The 15,729-nt window shown below is 38.9% G+C and overlaps 1 protein-coding gene across 5 annotated transcripts in view; it reads left to right on the top strand.

Moving 5' to 3' along the window:
* Positions 1-14,134, top strand: part of CEP350 (centrosomal protein 350) — a 168,221-nt gene extending 154,087 nt beyond the window's left edge. For 4 of the 5 annotated variants that reach the window (XM_032160857.2, XM_032160858.2, XM_032160862.2 and 1 more), the window contains one exon: positions 11,164-14,134. In XM_032160857.2, the coding sequence (XP_032016748.1) occupies positions 11,164-11,328 (165 nt within the window). In that variant the 3' untranslated portion in view covers positions 11,329-14,134. The remainder of the gene's footprint in view (positions 1-11,163) is intronic. The other variant, XM_032160856.2, reaches the window with a different exon arrangement.
* The last annotated feature ends 1,595 nt before the right edge of the window (positions 14,135-15,729 follow it).

The following is a 15,729-nucleotide window of genomic DNA, read 5'->3' as shown; positions in this document are numbered from 1 at the left end:
CTATATTGACATTTATATAATGAAAAAAAGTGTAATACTTAAATTTATCACCGTTCGCATGTATGTACCTCTCTAGTGTTTCATTTACTCAGTAATAACTGTACTAGATAACATTTGCTTAGTATTTTGTAGTTTATCATTCTTATGCCTTATCTGATTTTTTTTTTTTTTTTTTTTTTTTGAGACACAGTCTCGCTCTGTCACCCTAGCTGGAGCACGGTGGTACAATGTCTGCTCACTGCTGCCTCTGCCTCCCAGGTTCAAGTGATTCTCATGCCTCAACCTCCGGAGTAGCTGGGATTACAGGCACCTGCAACCACGTCCAGCTAATTTTTGTATTTTTAGTAGAGATGGGGTTTCGCCATGTTGGCCAGGCTGGTCTTGAACTCCTGGCCACAAGTGATCCACCTGCCTTGGCCTCCCAAAGTGCTGGGATTACAGGCATGAGCCACCGCGCCCAGTGTCTTATGCCTTATTTGATCCTCACAATAATTACATGAGGTAGGAAGGACTAATGTTATTCTTTGTTTTACAAATGAGGCGTCTTATGCCTTATTTTATCCTCACAATAATTACATGAGGTAGGAAGGACTAATGTTATTCTTTGTTTTACAAATGAGGAAATTTAGATTCAAAAATGTTAAGTGACTTGCCCAGTAAAATAAGAGACAAGATTTTAATCAACTAATTCTTCATAGATCTTTACATCTCAAGAAAGTGAATTTGTTCTCCTATTTCTATCATGTTTTAAAGTCTGAATTGTTATTAATTTCCAAGTTGTTACTTCCTTTACTTCTTAGGAATTAAAGAAAAAAGCATATTAAGAGGCATTCATCTAACCTATCAGCTAAATTGATGATATCCCCTATAAATCACCTCTGTATATACATTGAGTCAAAAATTGTGCTAATTAAGGACTGATGTTACAATAGTAAGCAAAACAGACACAGACCCCACCTTCATAGATTTCCAGTTTGAAGGCAGAAACCAGCCATTAATATATCATTTACACACAAGTATGTAAGTTAAGCATAAAAATGGAAGAATAGGGAGCTGTTAAAACCACAGGAAGCTGATATAATGAGGGTGGTCAAGGCAGGCTTCTCTGAGGAAGTGACATTTGAGCTCAGATCTTAAAGATGAATACATGGCAGCAGTAAGAGAAAATGAGGAGGAAGCAAAAGTGGAAACCCCTGATAAACCCATCAGATCTCGTGAGACTTAATTGCTATCACGAGAATAGCATGGGAAAGACTCCCATGATACAATTACCTCCCCCTGGGTCCCTCCCACACACGTGGGAATTCTGGGAGATATAGTTCAAGTTGAGATTTAGGTGGGGACACAGCCAAACCATATCAGTACCCTGACAGCAGAGGCTTCCAGTAGGTGCCAAATAGGGTCAGTTAAGCAGACATCTCTCTAACAGTTATCAGAAATTCTCAAATACTAAACAAAATATTTCTTTTGCAGGGGTAAGGTTATTATAGCTTGGGTGAGGGGAGAACTGTGCATAAGAATTGAAGCAATTTAGCAACTGGTAAACAATTATAATAAAGTATATATTATGTGACTATCCCCTTTGCTGGTTGTAAAATATTTTTTGGCTTCCTGCAGAGAGACCTGACCTATATAACTTTTTGCATGAGCTCATTCTTAATTTTTTTTTTAACAAAATGATACTGTCAGCTTCTTGAGCTAATTATTAACAAGAAATGCTAAATGAACTAGTCTCCTCTCCCATAATTAGATTTGGTCAACCTTGTATCTGCAGATTCTAATGTTTTTACATTTTAGGGGGATTGAGATTTAAAACAATTTTTTTAATAACACATAAAATTTTTCTCAAACCACATTTTTCCTCTACTCTCACATTACAACAATCATCACCACACAAGAAAACTTCTGTGACCATGTGTGTGTGGAATTTTCCCCCACACACCAAGCAGTGGACACCAGCTGGGTGTCCTCTGAATCAGTTCTGATACTCTCTACCCAGAGATAGTGTCACATCCCACAGAGTGAGTGCTCAGTCCCCAAGACTGCCCCTGTACCCTCCACACACACATACCAGTTGCAAGTCCAGGCCTCCAGAACTTCTGATGGACTAGCTTCAAGTTGGGGCTCCCAAGATCCACCTTTGGGTTCAATTAATTTGATGAAGTAGCTCACAGAACTCAGTAAACACTTACTTAGGTTTACTGGTTTATTAGGAAGGATATTGCAAAGGATACAGAGACGCATAGGGTGGAGTATGGGGAAGGGGCACAGAACTTCCATGCCTTCCCTGGGCTGCCACCCTCCAGGAACCTCCAGGTTTAGTTATCCAGAAGCTCCCTGAACTCTTTGCACTTGGGTTTTTCTGGAAGTTTCATGACATCAGCATTCCTTCCCCCAAGGTATTGGGTAGGACCCTCTCATGGGAGGGCCTTAAGACCCACAGTCAGAAAGGCAGGGGAACATTAGAGTGAAAGGAGGGCAGGCCTGCTGCTGAGGCCTAACACCCTTGATGTTTTTTTTTTTTGAGACAGAGTCTCGCTCTGTTACCCAGGCTGGAGTGCAGTGGCACCACCTCGGCTCACTACAACCTCCGCCTCCCGGGTTCAAGCGATTCTCCTGTCTCAGCCTCCGGAGTAGCTGGGATTACAGGCGCATGCCACCATGCCTGGCTAGTTTTTGTATTTTTAGTAGAGATGGGGTTTCACCATGTTGGCCAGGCTGGTCTCAAGCTCCTGACCTCAGGTGATCCACCTGTCTCGGCCTCCCAAAGTACTGGGATTACAGGCATGAGCCACCACACCTGGCCAACCCCCCACATTTTAACAAGACTATAACAAGGGCTATGAGAATTATTAGCCATGTTTTAAGTTTTTACTAGAAGAATAAGCCTATTTTGCTCTATGATTTTGTTACACTTTTCACCCGTTATTGGTTATTTTTCTAAGTCTTTTACATGTTTAATTATGAAATATTTTTAAAGTATAAAAAAGAATAGAAAATAATATAGGGTGCATTGTTTCTGCATCCTTTTCCTTCATTCTGAGCTCGGTTGCATCTACCTAAAGTACACACTTAGTATTTCATTAACTTCAGGCCTTTAATGTAAACTCTCAGTCTTTGTTTAAAAATGTCTTTATTTCAGCTCTTACTTTTGAGTTATATTTTAGCTGTATATAGAATTTTAAGTTGATAGCTCTTTTTACTTAAGCAGTTTGAAGATATTTCATTGTAATTTTGAAGCAGCATCATTGTCTGTGGTGAATACCCAGGGTTCATCGTCTCGAGCTGAGAAAATTAACGACACAGACACACATACATGAAGTGGGTTAAGGAGTGGAAAGTTTAATAGGCAGAAGAAATGAGAGAGGAGAGCAGCTGTCTCTTTTATGAAAGAGAGGTGTTCCGAAAAAGGAAAAGCAGTGGACTGCAGCAGATTTTATAGGCAGGCTTTAAGAGGTGGTATGTGATTTACATAGGGCCCACAGATTGGGTCCACCAGGTGTGATGTTTACTGGTGTGTGGGGAAGGCTGGTCACCCCACCCTAATCTTATTATGTAAATGGATTTTCTACTTGGCCAGTGCCATCTTGCCTGCTCCTTACTGTGCATGTGGCAAAGAGAGGAGAAGATGGAGCTGCCATTTTGAACATGCCTATTCCACACGTAGTTTTTTCTATTGGCACAATTGCCGGCATTCACTTGTGCAAGCTTCCAGCTTGCTTGTCTATGTCTGCAGCTTGATTTTACAGGCTGCTCTTCGTTAGAGAAGAAAATGATTTGGGGGCTGCTTTTCATTAAAAGGAAAACCTTACCAAGGACTTCCTTACCCTATCTGCTTAAGTAATTTCTTTTTTAACTTTTATATCATTCTGACCTCTCTTGTTGCTGTTGAGAAATCTGCCGACAGTTCTTCATGGGGAATTGGTCTTTTTTGTTTTCCATTTAAGATTGTGTGTGTGCGTGCATGTATTCTGTAATTTTTCTGGATATGTCTAAATGTGGATTTGTTTTTATTCTGCTTTAGACTCATTGTGCTTATTGAATCTATAGATTCATATCTTTACTCAGTTCTGGAAAATTCTCAGCTATTGTCTTTTAAAAGATTGCGTCTTCCAGCTTTCTCAATTCTCTGTGGAACTTCTTTAGACATCTTTGGCCTTATTCTCTTTCCATGGCTCGTAACTCCTCCCCTAGGTAGTCATAGCACTTGCCCCTCTTTTAAATAACTATTTGTTACTTAGGATTTTCCCTCCTTTCTCAGAATTTCTTTATACATTACAAATATTTTTGTTATATTTTATCTAATATGTCCACATATTTATATGAGGACTTTTTTGGCATTATCTTTACCATTTCTGCTGGAACTGATTCTTGACAGTTGTAGTTTTCTTGTAGAGTTGTTTTTTGATATATTCCAAGAGTTTTTCAAATTTTATCTATAATTAATATTTGGATACTGTAGTTCAAAAGAGCAGGAGAAAACAGTGGTTAATATTTTGGACAGCCCAATACTGTTGATAAAATGAAGTCATCTTTTCCTATAAAATTGATTTTTTTTATTGTTTTTCTAGAGTTTTGACTATTGGGAATTTTGCTTAGGATCTCTAGTTTTAAAAGTTTCTGAACCTTCCTGAGCCTCCTTCAGTTTTTTTGCATGTAATAAACCCCAAAGTTCTCTCATGGGGATTCTTTTATAAATGGAGAGAATGGCATAAGCAGTTAAGAGCAAGGTCTCTGGAATCAGGCAGCTTGTAAGTGTCCAGTCTTGTCTTTACCACTTATTAACACTGTGATTTTGGGTGAGTTCTGTTACCTCTCTTTCTCAGTCTCCGCCTCTTTAAAGTAGCAACCTCATAGAGTTGGGATGATTAACCAAGATCTAATATGTATTAAGTGGCATCTAAAGAGCTCTCAAAAATATTAGATATTATTAATATAATTATTTTCATTGATTCACAGTGATTTTTTCCTTGCACTTAAAGCTATTTCAGTATAGCATTTTTAATCTGCCAACTGATACAGCATTCTTGAAGGCAAAAGCACTTGGACTAATAGTAAGCATAGGCCCGTCACCTCCCCTGCATTATACATTTTCTGTACTGAATCTTTTCCATTAGCATACAAACTGCATATTTCTTTAAAGCTAAAATAACTCTTTTGTCATCACTTCTCCCTGCAATTTTCTGTTTACAATAAAACTGCTTTAATGTGTCCATTTTTACTCTCCCTAATCTGTCTTCCTCTCATGAAACCAACTCCAGTCAAGCTTTTACCTCATCCATGCCACCAAAACTGCTTGGATTAATAAACCCAGTGGTAAATCTCAGTTCCTGTGTTACTTGACCCATCAGCAGCATTCAACACAGTTGATCCCTCCCTTTTCTTTGAAACCTGGCTTTCTGCTCCCTCACTGGCTGCTGCTCCTCGGTCTCCTTTGTTGGTTCATCCTCACCTTGAAATGTTGGCGTGCTCCTGGAATCAGCCCACGGACCTCTTCTTTATTTGTCTACACTCCTTCTCAGTCTCATGGCTTTGACTACGATCTGTATGTTCACCACTCTCAAATTCATATCTCCAGCCTAGGACTCTTGCTTGACTCCAGATGCATATAGCCATTTGCCTACTCAGTATCTCCATTTGGATGTCTATTAGACATCTCAAATTTCACATGTTGAAAACAACTTCTGAGAATTATGTTAGCTCTGGGTTTGTCATATATGGCCTTTCTACTGAGGTGTTATTTCCTCTATACCAATCTGTTGAGAGTTTCTATCATGAAAGGGTATCAAAGGCTTTTTCTGCATTTATATAAATGATCCTCTGATTTTTATCCTTCATTTTGTTAATGTGTATCATATTTATTGATTGTGTATGCAATAAATCCCACTTGATTGTGGTGATTCTTTTATCAAAATCTTAATTACCCCTTTTAAAACATTTGTAACATGATAAACTATCTTACTAAACATTTCATAATAAACAGTTGCTTCTTCCAATTTAAGAAAATGTATATTTTAGCTGTTGCTTGGGCTGAGGATGTCCCTAATCAATCTAACTATATTTGTGTCTTCAGGCATTATTTGAGGTGAATAAAATACAAATAATGTTTTAGACATAAAGGCCTCTGTTAGCCAAACGAGAAGAGAAATCTTTCTTTCACCTCTAGTTCTCATTCACTCCTCCTTTTTTCTTTCACAAAGGCATTGATTAATTTATATCTTAGGTTAGCTAAGAATTTGAGCTATTTTTAGCAGTACATTCTCAAAGTATAGATGCTATGGAATGAGTGGCAAGTAATTAGAGCACTGTTTGTATAACCTTTATGTACAGTAGCCTTGAAAAATCTCCGTACTGTAGGTAGAATTGCACCTAAGATGACAAATCTTGTAGTAAGACCACCTAGCTAATGATTGAGTCTCCTTTATAGCCTGGGAGCTGACGAGAAAGACACTCAGCACTCCTGAGTTTCTCCTGTCTCTACGTCTTTCTCATATTAAGCCTAGTTGGCTTTCACACAATTAATTACAATTTGCTTCTACAGCTTTGGGGCTTTACGTAACAACTTTAATTTTTCTACACCCTTTTGAGACAGCTATCATGTTTCACCTGAGTCTTTTCTCCTTATAAAACATTAGTATTGTCTCCTGTTGTCTGATATAGTTTTGAGTCCCTTCAACATCAACTGTAGCTCTGTCAGTGTCCCTCTTTAAATACAGTGCTCAGAGTTAGCCTTATAATGTTTCATGGTTTTGTTTTTGTTTTTAGATAGAAGGTCTTGTTCTGTCACCCAGGCTGGAGTGCAGTGGCATGATGGTAGCTCACTGCAGCCTTGGACTCCTGGGCTCAAGGGATCCTCCTGCCTCGGTCTTCCAAAGCACTAGGATTATAGGGATGCCTCACCACGCCCAGCCTCGTGTATAATTTAATTAGTAGTCATTCAACCTATTTTTTTCTAGATAGTATATTTTGATTAGTGCAGTTTATGATCACATTTTTTTTTTTTACCTGTATCATACTTATAGTACTTACAGGAGCTGAGGAAAACCCCAAGACCAACCTGTGCTCAACCTGTGCTTTTGTAGTGATTTTTTTTGGACCCTATTACAGAACCTTATTTATTCCTTCATCTTGTTAAATGTGGCCCATTGTTCCAGGCTACCACCACATTTCTTGATTCTTTTTTTGAACATAATTATTATATTTCCCAGCTTCATGTCATTTCTAAAATTGATGTACCTGCCTTCATCTAGGTCATTGCTAAAAACAATGAAGTAGAGCTAAAGACAGCCTTTCAGCATTCACAAAACTTATCTTTTCTATACGCCATATATTTATATAGCACCTTCTATTGGCACTGTCCTAGTCATGAGGGAATCATAAATAAAAAGAAATGGCCCTTTAAGAGCTCACAGTCTAGTGGGAAAACAGATACACAGTATATAATTTAGCATGATAATTGCTCTAATGGAATATGAAGAAGATAGAATGGGAGCACAGAGGATAAACTCCCTGAGTCTTCGAGGCAGAAACTTCCTTCCAGGTTGAGAGCTGTCCTTTAATCAAAAAAGTGTAAATTAGCCAGGCACGGTGGCTCACCTAATCCTAGCACTTTGGGAGGCCGGGGCAGATGGATCACCTGAGGTCAGGAGTTTGAGACCAGCCTGGCCAACATGGCGAAACCCCATCTCTCTGAAAATACAAAAATTAGCCGGGCATAGTGGCGCATGCCTGTAATCTCAGCTACTCGGGAGACTGAGGCAGGAGGATCACTTGAACCCGGGAGATGGAGGTTGCAGTGAGCCGAGATTGCGCCACTGCACTCCAGCCTGGGTGACAGAGCGAGACTCCGTCTCAAACAAGTGTAAATCCACCTAACCTGTCTCTTTTTTCCCAACTTGTTCACAAGGATACAGTGAAAGACCCTGGCATCTGCTTGCTGAAATTGGGCCACATTCTATTTACTACATTTCTCTATTCCACCAGCCTAATATCCTGTCCCCTCCTCCGCTCCCCCCCCACAAAAAAAAACTGTTAGTCTTTTAGATGTAATTAATTAAGCTGTTTATATTTTAAGTGTATTAATTTTTACATATACATACATATATCTTCAGGAGCAGGATCGGGGAAATGAATCATAGAATATAATAGACTCTGAAGATCAGAAGGAAAAAAAATAAAGGCAAATTTGCAGGCTATGAGATCCCCCAGTTGTTATAGTTGAAGATCCAAATTGGGCTCTGAGCTTTCTAAAGGCCAAAGAGAAATGGAAAAGTTCATGTTCTTACTGACTGACAGAGAAATAGTTCCTGTTCTTAAGTGGGAACAAAGCTTTTGCCAACACTGAAATCTTACATTTCAGTGGGGGCTGCATTGAGGTTACAACAAGAGAGAGAATAAAAAATGTCATGAGCATATATTTCTACTTCAAGTGCACAAAAGATTTCCTTAGTGTTTCCTAAATTTTGTTATTGTGGAGGAAATTGCTCAAAGAACAGATTTAATATTACAGGCCAAGAGAGGCTGGGCAGCATGGCTCATGCCTGTAATCCCAGCACTTTGGAAGGCCAAGGCAGGCTAGATAGCTTGAGCCCGGGAGGTGGAGGTTACAGTGAGCTGAGATCGCGCCACTGCACTCCAGCCTGGGTGACAGAGTGAAACCCTGTCTGAAAAAAAAAGTGGGGTGGCGGGCAGGGGGGGCTAAAAGAACTGTTATAGAAAGGAAAGCTGCACAACTTTGAATAACAAATTCATTGGGGATGTGAAATTTTTTGTGCACACACCTAGACCATCCCTCAGCACAAGTTCAAGAAGTCTTATATTAGGCTGTTCATTATAGCATCCTTCATAAGAGAGGAACACCAATTCCATGGCAGGTTGACAGGTATTTCGTAGATACCCATGATTCTGTGGTCAAATAAATATAGGAAACGCTGAGTTAAACAAGTTTCTTCACTGGTGGGCTTCTGTCTCATAGGCTTAAGTACAATGTAACTCTCCCAGAGGGAGTTCTCCAAAGCTTTATATGGCCATAGAACCCTTTTTGGTGGTACATTAGGGAACAGAGGAATAAATGTTTACATATCCTCCAAACAACCTTTCTAAAAGAGAAAGAATGTGGCAGCCACCCTGTTACATATTTGTCAACTCCAGCCAAGGATATATGTTGGACAATACTGTTCTTCCCCTCTGTTACTCTCTCAAGCTTCAGGATGAATGTAGTCTCTTTTTTGCTAGAGTCTTCTCGTTTCCTCATAAGGCAAACCAGAGTACAAGTTCCCCTCTTCACTTTCTCTTTTTTTTTTTTTTTTTTTTTGAGATGCAGTCACTCTGTTGCCTAGGCTGGAGTGCAGTGGTGCAATCTTGGCTCACTGCAACCTCTGCCTCCCAGGTTCAAGCGATTCTCTCTGCCTCAGCCTCTGAGTAGCTGCGATTACAGGTGCACACAACCACACCCGGCTAATTTTTGTATTTTTAGTAGAGACGGGGTTTCACCATGTTGGTCAGGCTGGTCTTGAACTCCTGACCTCGTGATCCGACCGCCTCCACCTCCCAAAGTGCTAGGATTACAGGCTTGAGCCACTGCGCCCGGCCCACTTTCTCTGCTTTTTTAAAGATGAAACTATGATCACGGCAAGCCAAGGAGCATGTTGTCACTTGGCTTTTTTGCCAAGTAAGACTTCTAGTTAGAGACCCCTGTCACTGCAGTGAACTTTGCTGAATTTGTGACTTGAGATCAGGGTTCACTTCCTTATCTGGCCTCCATCCCATTCACATTGTCATTTTGTATAGCAAATCTAATGTGTTTTTTTTTTTTTTTTAGACGGAGTTTCACTCTGTCGCCCAGGCTACAGTGAAGTGGCACAATCTTGGCCCACTGCAACCTCTGCCCCCTGGGTTCAAGCAATTCTCCTGCCTCAGCCTCCCTAGTAGCAGGGACTACAGGCACGTGCCACCATGCCTGGCAGATTTTTGTATTTTTAGTAGAGACAGGGTTTCGCCATGTTGGCCAGGCTGATCTCCAACTTCTGACCTCAGGTGATCCACCCGCCTAGGCCTCCTAAAGTGCTAGGATTACAGGCGTGAGCCACTGTACCCAGCCAATCTAATATGTTTCTTTTAGAATAAAGTAGGTTTTCTTCCATGTATTATAAACAAGCAATAAATCTGGGGAGGTTATTTCTACTTGATTAGTTTTTATTTACCTAATAAGAATCCTAAAATGCAAAAATAGCAAGTATTGTATTAATATAACAGTGACTCAAAAAATAAACTTCAGCAATATTACATTTGAAAAATACCCTAAGGATAAATTTATTTATAACAAGCATTATTCATTTATTATAATACCCCAGAGTCACATTCAGTATTGTCTTTCGATATATGCATTTTATAATTGTAAATCCATATACAGATGTCCCCTACTTAATGAAGGTTCGACTTACTGTTTTTCAGCATCACGATCGTATGAAAGCAACACACATTCAGTAGAAACAGTACTTCGATTTTTGAATTTTGATCTTTTCCTGGGCTAGTAATAAGTGGTATGGGGGCAGCAGCAGCGAGCCACAGCTCGCAGTCAGCCACACCATCATGAGGGTGAACACCGATACTCTCCTGTGGACTGTGATGCAGATGATTCTGCCTGACTGTAGACCAATGTACATGTTCTGAGCATGTTTCAGATGGACCAGGCTAAGCTATATGTTCAGTAAGTTAGGTGTATTCACTGCATTTTTGACTTAATGATATTTTCAATTTACTGCGAATTTATTGGACATAACTCCATTGTAAGAGGAACATTTCTGTCTAATATCTTGTGTTCTCCTCCCATTAAATTCCTTATTCCCTTATGTTATGCAGTTCCTTATGGAATACATATTCCCTTACGTTGACATTGACAACATACTGGTAATCTTTAATATCTATGAAATACTCGAATATTGTCAAATGTATTTTTGAAGTCATTTTGATATTTGGCAAATTGAGATTTTTTTAACTTTTTGCAATTTTAAAAGGGGTATTGATATCATACGAATTATCTTTTTTTCTCTGATTTATTTCCTTGGGCTGTATTCCTATGGATAGGACTATAAAATCAGCAATTATATTTTCTAGCTTTTGTGTGACAGGAATTTTCTAACCTTGTTGTCTTCTAAATCCTAGGTTCAGGAGCTCCATGAGGAGGAGGCACAGTGGGTGAACTATGATGAGGATGAGTTGTGTGTGAAAATGCAGCTAGCCGACGGGATCTTTGAGACCCTGATCAAAGATACTATTGATGTTCTGAATCAGATCAGTGAAAAGCAGGGGAGAATGCTACTTGTGTGACATCTTGCAAATAAATCGAACACTGAGTGCTAATGTGAGTCCTGGGCCTTTCTGCCTCCTGATGTACACCCATCGCCATCATAGCAAGAGTGCTTCCGGACCTTGTACTTATTCTTAAAGACTACCAGTATGGAGTTCATAGGACAATGTGGTATACCTGGTATTACAGCCTTTGCCTTTCGAGACTATCCACTGGATTAATTGGTTATTTTCAGTGGGCAGGGCTGCACAGTGTAATCCTACACCTCTCGCTAGCACCCCCACTAGGTCTCAGAGGGCCAAAAACACCAGACTTACCTCTGAGTTTAGACTAAGATATCACTTCTTTGAGTCTGAAGTCAAGTGAGAGAGGTATAGATAAATGCATCACATCACTTTTGAAATGTAATTCTGATCTATACCATGGAAGTCATAAATGGACATTGTAGTCCCTAAACAGTATTAAACCCTTAACCACTTCTAAAATAGGCAAGCTTAATAATGTCTGCCAACTTCACATTCTGGATTTTATTTCATTTCTTTTTGAAGACCATTTTCTTCCATTATTGTAGTTGAGCAGCACCAAGTGGACTGTCAGGCTAACAGGAATAAGTGGTAGCCTTGCTTTCTGAGCACCATCTAAAGAATTTTAAACCTCTGCATTATGTTTAGTGTTCTCTGTGTGGGCATGAAAACAAAGAAATGCCCTTACTGAAGACTGGGCTCAAAGGACCAATGCAGGGCTGGTTCTTCTACCCCTTGGTTTACTCCTGCACTTTCTTACTCGTTCTGAATCTCTACCAGCTGCTCCCAGAATCACAGATACTCAGGACCATCTCAGGCATCCAGGCATGGCAAAGTGGAAATAATTCATTTTGGCCTTCAAACGTTCAACTCCCATCTTTCCCCAAGAAGTCAGAGATGCTGTTACTTGAATGATTTAGGAAATGAGTGTGTGCACCAAAGACAAAAAGATATTGTCTGTTGTTTGTGTGCTTGTTTTGCGCTATGGAACATTTTTTAATTTATTTTAAGATAAATTATTAAGTTGAAAATGCGTGTCCCTATTCAGAAGTGAAAGATTCATCTTGTAATAGTTAAACCTCCATCTTGAAGCTTCTATGGTTCAGTCTTTGCACAGGAACCTATGGTTTTAACAAACCAGTACACATATTGAAGAAGTCATTTTAATTCAGTGAAACGAAGATGGGCTTTTCCAGATCACCTGCAGTAGCAGGAGTGGGATAAAATGATTTAAAGACACTGTACAATTTAACTCTGCCTCTCTTGCAGCATTGCTTCTCACAACTATTACCTGCATCTGAAAAAAAATCTATAGACTCCAGCTGCTACATTAGAGCATAAGAGATGCTCTCCTGGGACCTCAGTACCCTGCCTTCTTGACTGGTTTCTTTTCATCAGTCCTGTCCCTCTTCAAGTAATCTAGAAGAATGTGGATACTCTTAGGCGTGAATGTAAATGCCTTAATATTGAAGGTCCTGGGTAGAAGCATGATATAAGACATCTACTGGATTCATATTTACAAATATCCTGGAATGTTATAGCTTCAAAGTATATTAGAAAAACCCCAAAGATGGTATAATCTTTAAGTGTGCACGTTTGTTTATTTCTGCATCTTCCCTCCAAACTTGCCTTTGCATCTTAAATATTTCACTATGCACACTCCCATTCCTCTTGGGTTTCATCTTGTCGTTATAAGAAATGTACTGAAATAATCATTGGAATATTTGCATTTTGCACAATGACTGGTATGATAGCTCTTGACAAATAAGGAAAGCACTGAAATGTTGTGATTGGGTCTCGGGAAATGCTCAGATTGATGTCTTACCAGCATTTCTTCTGGGCTTGTGATGTTGGGCTGTAGTCTTGTAGCCATAATGAGCAAATTGACTAAGAGAAGCAAAGATTTCTTGGGGTTATTAACCAGTAGTGTGGAAATACTATTTTTATGTGGCCAAGGAAAAGCAAAGGCTTTTCTTTTCAGTTTGTGTTATTTGGAAGACAGAAAAACATCTTGTCTACATCCTTTGGCTGTTTGTAGGATCACGTTGTCCTTATGATACTGAAACTTTACAGCTGCTGTAAATTTTTTATAAATGAATTTCAAAATGTTATAATGGGGCTGTAGGTTGTTTTTCTACATCTTCATTATTTGGACCTAAAACCAGTTTTTAATAAGAAAGTTTATCTTTACTCTTTATGACATTATGACTCCAGAAAAAGAAAAAATAATAATAATAATAATACAAGTCATGGAATCAGCAATCTGGTAAGAAATGCTGCCAAGAATGTGGCAGTAGCTGTCCTGACAGACTCCAACTGTCTTTACTATCTGAAAAATCCTAGGCTCCACATGAGAGGCAGAAATGGATCAGTCTTATTCTTTGCTAGAAATGGTTATCTGTAGTTTGGTAGCAAAAAAAAAAAAAAAAAAAAAACATAATTAGCAGATTTCTTATTAACTATTTGGATCTAATTGAAATGGCTTTATTCTTAGGATTAAGAAAGATAGATGTGGATACCCAGCCACTCGTTCCATATTGGTATCTTTTAAATCAGCTCTGCCTCTTAATCAAGAACCTAAATATTCCCTCTTTCTAATCTTTGTTCCTTCTCCCTACACCCTCGTCCTCTTTCACTCTTCCTTGATAATTCCTCTAAGAAAAATATCTTTGTATCAGCAGTAATATCTTTTAGAATAGCACTATCAGAATTTAGCAGTAAACCAACATACAGGCTTCAGATTTACTTCTGAGTCCAAAACAATTTGTGCTATCCAGGGTAGTTAACTCTGGGTTAAACAAGTACAGGGTATAGATTCCCTCTTCAGGTCTACACAGGAATTTTTACCGTAGGGAAAAGTGGGGAGAGCTCAAACGTAGTTAATAAGGAAGGTAATTTGTTTTTCTTTTACCTAAAAGAAAAGAAAATTCCTTCTGTGACTACAGGTCTCTGAGAAATTATCTTTCAAAAGAGATTTCATTGCTCATAAGAGTGTTGTGGCCTATTGATAAAAACAATTTTGTTCACTTTCTTGTCTTGAAAAAAAAGTGGCCTTAGCTTTTTGCAATACTTGAATAAAGTGTGTACTCGCAAGAGAATTTCTGTAGCACAGCATTAGAGACTCATAACTTTTCTGCAAGAAATACAAACTTACATCTTCCTTTTACTACCTTAAGAATACTAGTGAATAAAACATTAATTCAAAGAGCAAATTATAGAAACTACAATGACATTTAATGCAAATTGTAGGAATTTACATGTTTACAAATCATCAACTGGTTGTGCAGCAATTCAATAAAATATCTTTGTGTTATAAAAATGTGAAGAAAAAATGTAAACTGATGTAAAGGAGGTACTGTCATTTTAATTAACCTATGTTTAATAGCTTTTCCTTCTGGACTTTGCAAAGCCTTCTTGGCAAACACATTGCAAAGCATTCTCTAGGAGGTTCAGCCTCCTTGTGTGTACTGTACTGTGCAGACATGAAAAAATAAACCCGTTTACTGTGTGCGTGTAAATAGCCTGGTCATCAGGCCATTTTCAGCCAATAGTCACATCCAGTGCAATTTCGCACCGAACACTTAAGGGTGTGGTTTGTAAGTACGATCTGTAAAATAACTGGGATGAATTCCCATGTATACCTGTGTAAATAGATTTGTTAACTGAAATGTACTTTAAGAAAAGATAAAATCTGTAAATAAACTGATTTATAAATTAATTTCATGTCAGGTCTCCATTTTTTCCCTCCTGAGCCAACTTCAGAAAATTAGTCCCCATAAAATTCACTTATTTCTGATTTCTTATTTAGTCACAGGGTGCTGATGCTTGGACAGTAGAATAAGGTAAGCTGTGGATAAGAGCTATTTACCTGCACATAAATGCCATCAGCACATACATTTGAGCAGCCTGGGCTTTGCTCCCATACTCATTGATTCAGCAGATAGCCACTGAGCACCACCTTCGTGTTCTCAGTACTGTGCTGAGTGCTGGGAACATAGCAAAAAAGACAGACATCGTCCTTGGCCTCAAGAAACTTAATGTCTAATGAAAACCACCAAAAGATATTTTGAAAACCTGTGTGACAAATTCTAACAAGTGCTGCACAGGAAGCATACATAAGATTTGAGAATATCTTAATAAAAGGACCCAACAAGGGTAGGAGTGAGTCAGGGAAGAGTTCTCTGATAAATTATAACTGTTTTATGAGCTTCTTCCTTCTAATTCATGGCAAATGCCATTTCTCCCAAATGACCTAAATTTTGATAACCCTTGCAAAATAACACATGGAAAACACACTCAAGTGGACCACAAAGAAGTGCAACCAGCTGATGCCCAGGTGTGGAGGCTGTAACTTATTTCTGGAAATACGAGCTCAGAGGAGAATGGAGCTGAAGTGAT

This window comes from Hylobates moloch, unplaced genomic scaffold, assembly GCF_009828535.3.
Source record: "Hylobates moloch isolate HMO894 unplaced genomic scaffold, HMol_V3 SCAFFOLD_8, whole genome shotgun sequence".
NCBI lineage: Eukaryota > Metazoa > Chordata > Mammalia > Primates > Hylobatidae > Hylobates > Hylobates moloch.
Note: the sequence above shows the minus strand (reverse complement) of the source record. Positions and strands in the feature narration are given on the sequence as shown.